The sequence below is a fragment of the Chiloscyllium plagiosum genome, unplaced genomic scaffold, assembly GCF_037043375.1.
Source record: "Chiloscyllium plagiosum isolate Xiang-an unplaced genomic scaffold, Cpla_swu_hap1 HiC_scaffold_2, whole genome shotgun sequence".
Taxonomy (NCBI): domain Eukaryota; kingdom Metazoa; phylum Chordata; class Chondrichthyes; order Orectolobiformes; family Hemiscylliidae; genus Chiloscyllium; species Chiloscyllium plagiosum.
Window position 1 is genome coordinate 156591633 of NW_028270140.1, and position 8275 is coordinate 156599907.

Sequence of the window (8275 nt, forward strand, 5' to 3'; positions counted from 1 at the left end):
CAATCTCACTATTGACTGGGGATTACAAAATTCTGTCAAAGGTTATCGCCAACCGGGTCAGGTCTGCTTTGGGGTCAGTGATTCACCCTGACCAAACCTGTGCTGTACCGGCAGGAAAATTGCTGGGAGTCTCGCACTCCTCAGGGATACGATCGCCTACGTGCAGGACAGGGGGGTGGACACCTGCCTGATCAGCCTGGACAAGGAGAAAGCTTTTGACAGGATATCACACACGTATATGAGAGACGTTGTCTCCAAAATGGGCTTTGGGGAGGGAATCTGCAATTAGATCAGATTGTTCTACACCAACATTGTCAGTGCAGTCTCAATCAATGGGTGGGAATCAGGTAGCTTCCCAGTCAGATCTGGAGTCAGGCAGGGCTGTCCTCTCTCTCCTGCCTTGTTTATGTGCTGCATAGAGCCATTTGCCGACTCCATCAGGAAGGATGCGAGCCTGAGAGGGGTGACTATTCCTGGCAGCAGGGGCCTGCAGGTTTAGGCCTCCCTGTACATGGATGACATCGCCGTTTTCTGCTCGGATCCTCTGTCCGTGCACAGACTCATGTGCATCTGTGACCAGTTTGAATGGGCCTCGGGGGCAAAGGTCAACCGAGGCAAGAGCGAGGCCATGCTCTTCAGGAACTGGGCCTACCAATCCTCTATCCCAGGGGTGGGGAACCTGCAGCCTTCTAGGCCAGGTTTGGTATGTTTTGGCACGGCCGTTTGGGCGCCAAACCTATTTGGCGCCAGCACATTTGGCGACAGATGTTTTGGCACTAAGAATACTTCTTTATTTGTAAATCTGTCTGTATGGACAGCTTTAGTGTAACAAAATTACAATATATCTGTTATATAACCATCTGTTATGTTGAATAACCACGCATGTTTATCGAATGGTGTAGGTAAGTTTAATTTCAACATAAATATACTATTTGTGCATGTAAACATATAATTGCATGCATTTTTTTGTACTAAGTATTTTTGTATATAGTAGTTGAGCATGCAGCGTTGAAAAGACCAATAGGTACGTTGCTGTTTGCACTTCCTTTGTATAAATTGAGCTAGTACATATGGAAACAGGAAAACTAGCTCTCTCCTCGTTTAGCCGTTTGCTCAGGCAACAGTTAGTCCTCAGCCTCAGTTGAGTTAACCGCGGCTGCGCTGCCACAGGGTTTCGTTCTTTTGCCATCTTTTTATATTTTTTTAATAGTTTTATCCATATGGCTGACTGAGGAGGTATTAACAAAATGGATTCCTCTACGTCTTTGACAAAAGAAGCAAAGTTGACAGCGACTTGAAATTTTGGCATTGTGAGAAGAGAAAAAAAATTAAAATAAAATAAAAAAAAGAATCGGTGCAAAGCACGGGTCCATACTAAAGCTGGAGGGGTGGTGAGGGAGCTGAACAACCATTCACATGAAGCTTCTGCTGCACAATTAGAGGTTATACTTGTGAAAACTAAAATAAAGAGAGCAGAGGAGACTCGAGTCACCGACTGTAGTTGTTAGTGCATGTTTGACAGACATATCCCAAGCTAGTCTAGCCGTCCTCGTCATTCCTAATATGTCTGCTTTGAGGAAAATAATATGCAGAAAGCGTAATTCAGTCATGAACACACCCACCAATCCAACTAATTTGCAACAATTTGTGCCAGAATGCTACAGAATATATATCCCTCAACCAGGCGTGGAAGAAAATTTTTTACTGTGATAACAGAGCAGGTCCCGACTGGATATTAATCTTCAAAAGACAGAGCTGGCTCCAACACTTAGTGACATCTGATTTGTGGGTGGCACAGTGGCACAGTGGTTAGCACTGCTGCCTCGCAGCGCCAGAGACCCGGGTTCAATTCCCGACTCAGGCGACTGACTGTGTGGAGTTTGCACGTTCTCCCCGTGTCTGCGTGGGTTTCCTCCGGGCGCTCCGGTTTCCTCCCACAGTCCAAAGATGTGCAAGTCAGGTGAATTGGCCATGCTAAATTGCCCGTAGTGTTAGGTAAAGGGGTAAATGTAGGGGTATGGGTGGGTTACGCTTCGGCGGGTCGGTGTGGACTTGTTGGGCCGAAGGGCCTGTTTCCACACTGTAAGTAATCTAATCTAATCTAATATGTGGTTTGCTGATGGCACATTCAGTATTGCTCCCATCCTCTTTTCTCAGATTTATGTAATTCTAGCAAAATAACACTGAGGTATTCACCTTTTCGTGTATGCTCTTTTGCCCAACAAGCAACGCACCACATACGTGAGAATGTTAGTTATTGAAAGAAATGGAACCCAATTTGAAACCCACTTCAATCGTCTGCAATTTTGAACAAGCTGCGCACAGTGCTATGAAGGACATATTCCCTGAAGACCAAATAAAAAGGATGCTTTTTTTCATTTAGCTCAAAATATGCAAAAACATTTAGCTAGACTGGGGTTCACTGGTTTGTATAACACTGACCCTGATTTCGGGTTAAAAGCTAGAATGATTATTGCGCTTGCCTTTGTACCTTTGAACAAGTTCGATGAATATCTGGATGCTCTAGTGACCGAACTGCCGCAAGAACTTCAAGATTTACTGAACTGGTTTGAAGATACATATGTTGATTGTCAGACCAGACGAGGAAATGGAACACAAACTCCTCTATTTCTCCATGAGATTTAGAACTTTCAGAGAATATTAACCGGGAAAGACTGCACAAACAATCATGCGGAGGCAGCCCACCGTTGATGACAATACGAACTTAGCATGCAACCTCCCACCATATGGAAAATTAATAGATGGCCAGTGTAAAGTACAGAAAGGTAGAGATGCATATTATGAAGGGTTACTAGCTGGGCATGAACCACCATAGAAATTAAAACAGTATAGAGATGCAGATAGAAGGATACATGAAATTGTTCTTAGATTTGAAAACATGGATGTTATCAAGTACTTGAATAGCCTTGCTCATAATTACTAAATGAACCAAATAAAAGCTACGTTACAGTTTTTAGTGATTAACAGATTTAATGTTTTTATATTTCAATAGTTAGTTTTAAAAATCTTTAAAGTTCTACCTTTGAATGATGATGAATCAACCAACAATTTTTTTCCTAGCGCCAAAACGTGCGTTGCCAAATGGGCTTGCGCCAAATCAGCGGGCACCCAAACAGCCGTGTCAAAACGGCTGCACCCAATAGCCCCATTCCGTCTAGGTCATTGTGTGTGGCCTTTTCAATTAATCCAAATTTTGCAGAACAAATTATTTTTTATTAGCTTTTTTGTCCTTTAATTTTATTTTGATCTTAAAGTGAATGTTTTTAAAATACCAGAGAGTAAAAGAAAATTCAATGAAATAATCCTCACAGACTAAAAAATTGGGAAGCTATAAGGGCTATTTCGGCACCTGCTATGCCCATGATGTAGTTATAATGCGACTCTAGAATGTACGTTATCTTCCCCGCCTGACTGGCGCCACTATCACCCAAGGCTGGTTGGAGAGAGTCTGTGGATATCCAGTACGCCAGTGTTTATCAACTTATGACAACAGTGCACGTGACTTTCCATTTGAAGTGAAATTTGAGAATAGTTACACACAGTCTAACAGTATCAACATTTGTGTTTTTTTATTTTGTCACTTAACAGCCCATCATGTCAAAGATGACCAAGAGAACGCTGAAGGAAGAAAACAGGTTTTAATGAGGATTGGGAATTGCAATATTATTTTGTGTCTGCTAAAGATAGGATGATACTGCAATATCAACATTGAAGAAATATAATGCTTATCAGCATTATGCCACACATAAGGACCACAAGTATTTAAATTAGAGGGACAGGTGTGGAAGGTGGCATTGCAGAAATTAAAAGATGAAAAGCAAAAGCAAAGACAGTTATTTCAAGCAGTATTAAGACCCGGAAAAAATGCCACTGAAGCAACATATAAAATAGCTTATATACTCAGAAAAAGAGGGAAGCCTTTCAGCGATGTGGAAATCGTAAAAGAATGTATTGTCGAAGTTGTGGGGCGCTTAGACCACGATAATGTTCCAAAGTACAAACAACTGCTTCTTTCAAGGAGAACCATGACTGATCGGCAGCATGAATTAGCCCTCAACGTAACAGAACTCCTCCAACAAATACTCCAAAAGGAAAACACATATTATTCAATCGCTTTGGATGAATCAACTGATACTACTGACTCAGCGCAGGTTTTATACTTCATTCGGGCCATAACAGAAGATTTTATTTGCTACAATGAGTTACTGGCTTTGGGCACTCTTACAGGTAGAACACGAGGAATAGATATCTTTACAAACTTTCAAGATAAATGTCATTAATTTAAACTGAATTTGGTTAATTTAGTGAGTGTATGTACAGACGGTGCACCTTCCATGACAGAAAAACATAAAAAGGGCTTATTGCAGATAAAAAGTATTATCAGATCCAGATGCTCTCATTTCTTTTCATTGTATCTTACATCAGCAAAATCTCTGTGCTAAATCTACTATCTTAAGTGACACTTTGCAACAAGTTATAAGGAGAAAGTGAGGTCTGCAGATGCTGGAGATCAGAGCTGGAAATGTGTTGCTGGAAAAGCGCAGCAGGTCAGGCAGCATCCAGGGAACAGGAGAATCGACGTTTCGGGCATAAGCCCGAAGAAGGGCTTATGCCCGAAATGTCGATTCTCCTGTTCCCTGGATGCTGCCTGACCTGCTGCGCTTTTCCAGCAACACATTTCCAACAAGTTATAAGTATTAGATTACTTAGTGTGGAAACAGGCCCTTCGGCCCAACAAGTCCACACTGACCCGCCAAAGCGCGACCCACCCTGACCCATTCCCCTACATTTACCCCTTCACCTAATATTACGGGCAATTTAGCACAGCCAATTCACCTAACCTGCACATCTTTGGACTGTGGGAGGAAACCAGAGCACCCGGTGGAAACTCACGCAGACACAGGGAGAAGGTGCAAACTCCACACAGTCAGTCCCCTCAGGCAGGAATTGAACCCAGGTCTCTGCCGCTGTGAGGCAGCAGTGCTAACCACTGTACCACCGATCAAGGACAGTAGTGGGAGACTGTGTATGGAGTCAGGACTGTTCGGGGACAGGCCCATTCCTGAAGAAGGGCCTGTGCCCGGAACGTCGAATCTCCTGTTCCCTGGATGCTGCCTGACCTGCTGTGCTGTTCCAGCAATAAAGTTTCAACTTTGACCTCCAGCATCTGCAGACCTCACTTTCTCCCTGTGTATGGAGTCAGAAGAGATAGGAGAGGTCTTGAATGAGTACTTTTCTTCAGTATTTACAAATGAGAGGGACCGTATTGTTGAAGTGGAGAGTATGAAACGGACTGGTAAGCTAGAGGAGATACTTGTTAGGAAGGAAGATGTGTTGGACATTTTGAAAAACTTGAGGATAGACAAGTCCCCCAGGCCTGACGGGATATATCCTAGGATTATGTGGGAAGCAAGAGAGGAAATTGCAGAGCCGTTGGCAATGATCTTTTAGTCTTCACTGTCAATGGGGGTGGTGCCAGGGGACTGGAGAGTGGCAAATGTTGTGCCCCTGTTCATAAAAGGGAATAGGGATAACCCCGGGAATTACAGGCCAGTTAGTCTTACTTCGGTCGTAGGCAAAGTAATGGAAAGGGTACTGAGGGATAGGATTTATGAGTATCTGAAAAGACACTGCTTGATTAGGGACAGCCAGCATGGATTTGTGAGGGGTAGGTCTTGCCTTACAATTCTTTGAGGAGGTGACCAAGCATGTGGATAAGGGTAGAGCAGTGGATGTAGTATACATGGATTTTAGTAAGGCTTTTGATAAGGTTTCCCATGGTAGGCTTATGCGGAAAGTCAGGAGGCGTGGGATAGTGGTAAGTTTGGCCAGTTGGATAGAGAACTGGCTAACCGGTCGAAGTCAGAGAGTGGTGGTCGATGGTAAATATTCAGCCTGGAGCCCAGTTACAAGTGGAGATCCGCAGGGATCAGTTCTGGGTCCTCTGCTGTTTGTAATTTTTATTAATGACTTGGAAGAGGGAGTCGAAGGGTGGGTCAGTAAATTTGCAGACGATACGAAGATTGGTGGAGTTGTGGATAGTGAGGAGGGCTGTTGTCGGCTGCAAAGGGACTTCGATATGATGCAGAGCTGGGCTGAGGAGTGGCAGATGGAGTTCAACCCTGTCAAGTGTTAGGTTGTCCATTTTGGAAGGACAAATAAGAATGTGGAATACAGGGTTAAAGGTAGGGTTCTTAGTAAGGTGGGGGGCAGAGGGATCTTGGGGTCTATGTTCATAGATCTTTGAAAGTTGCCACTCAGGTGGATAGAGCTTGTAAGAAGGCCTATGGTGTATTAACGTTCATTAGCAGAGGGATTGAATTCAAGAGTCGTGAGGTGATATTGCAACTGTACAGGACTTTGGTAAGGCCACATTTGGAGTACTGTGTGCAGTTTTGGTCGCCTCACTTTAGGAAAGATGTGGAAGCTTTGGAGAGGGTGCAGAGGAGATTTACCAGGATGTTGCCTGGAATGGAGAATAGGTCATACGAGGATAGGTTGAGAGTGCTAGGCCTTTTCTCATTGGAACGGCGAAGGATGAGGGGTGACTTGATAGAGGTTTATAAGATGATCAGAGGAATAGATAGAGGAGACAGTCAGAGGCTTTTTCCCCGGGTACAACAGAGTGTTACAAGGGGACATAAATTTAAGGTGAAGGGTGGAAGGTATGGGGGGGGGGGGGGGATTTCAGGGGTAGGTTCTTTACCTAGAGAGTGGTGGGGGCATGGAATGCGCTGCCTGTGGGAGTGGCAGAGTCAGAATCATTGGTGACCTTTAAGCGGCAATTGGATAGGTACATGGATAGGTGCTTAAGCTAGGACAAATGTTCGGCACAACATCGTGGGCCGAAGGGCCTGTTCTGTGCTGTATTGTTCTATGTTCTATGTTCACTGTGCCACCCAATATTGTTACCTGTATTCGTGAAATGCAACATGGCATCGTCAGTTTCGTAACATGCTAAAGTTGGGTGACGAGGTATTCAGTGCGGATCTACCGTATCATTCTAAAGTACATTGGCTATCGAAGGGACAGGTGTTAGCACAAATTTTATCTTTGCAAGAACAGATAATTAAATTTTATGAAGAACAGAGTCAGCAATGCGAATTAATGAAAGAAGATTTCTATAGAAATGCTGCATTTCTGTGTGATGTCATGCCAAAGCAAAATGATTTGAATATTTCTTTGCAAGGTAAAACTAGGTCTATATACAAAATGTGGCAAAAAAAAACCAAGCATTTCTAAAAAAGCTATCTTTTTTTCAAAACTCTTCTTCTTAAGGAAATTTCGGCTGAACATTTTCCCCAGTTAGCAAAAGGTCATTGATGAACAGGAGGTTTCTTGCGAATCATTTGAAGAATACGCAGCTGTTATAGATTTATTAATTGGACAATACAATGAAAGGTTCTCCGACTTTGAGAATCATGATACCACACTCAAATTAGCATTTCAACCTGACCTGGTTGATGTCTCCAAGGCTCCTAAAGACCTACAGATGGAATTGATTGAGCTCTCAGAAGATGACATTTTAAAGTCCTTTTAAAGTCCTTTAAAGACGCTAAGAAAGATCAGATTGAAATATGGAAAAATGCAATAGAATACCCATGCCTTCGGCAACAACCACTTATTGCTGCAAATCTACATTCTCCTACTTAACCAAAGTCAAGATGCCCTTAAGGTCACAAATGACGGATACCCATCTCGAGGTCTGCAGACCTCCATGCTGCAACCAAATATTCAAATGCTTTCCTACAAAAAGCAGTTAGAACAAAGTCATTAAAAAAGGTTAGTTAACTTTAGAATTAACTTTGTCTTTTTTTAGTTAGTTCGTACATCGTAGTTAGACTTTTACAAAATAATGTGAATTTTGAAGAATATATATAATTGAAGTTTCTTGGATGCGGCCATATTAGATTACAACTAACATAATGCAGCTTTCCAACATGAAAAAGTTCCCCACCTCTGCTCCATCCCCTTCACCATCAGGACTGACCAGCTGAAGGTGGTGGGTATTTGGTTCTGAGGGGCTGGGGCACACGCCAAGTCTTGGGAGGAGTGAGTGTATCAGCAAAGTAAGGCAGAAACTAGGCAGATGAGAGCAACGGTCACGCTCCATCGCGGGTAAAAACCTGGTCATCAGTACTCTCAGTATTGTTATACGTGGCACAGATCTGGCCTATCCCCAGAACCTGTGCCACCGCAGTCACCCGGGCCATCTTCCACTTCATGCGGAGATCAAAGATGGACCGGGTCCGAA

General features: G+C 43.3%; 1 protein-coding gene across 1 annotated transcript in view; it reads left to right on the top strand.

The window, feature by feature from the left end:
* LOC148152030 (microtubule-actin cross-linking factor 1, isoforms 6/7-like) overlaps window positions 1–4380 on the top strand; it is an 86928-nt gene extending 82548 nt beyond the window's left edge. The window contains exon 8 of the mRNA XM_087993849.1: window positions 3610–4380. Within this exon, the coding sequence (XP_087849975.1) occupies window positions 3610–3663 (54 nt within the window). The 3' untranslated portion in view covers window positions 3664–4380. The remainder of the gene's footprint in view (window positions 1–3609) is intronic.
* The last annotated feature ends 3895 nt before the right edge of the window (window positions 4381–8275 follow it).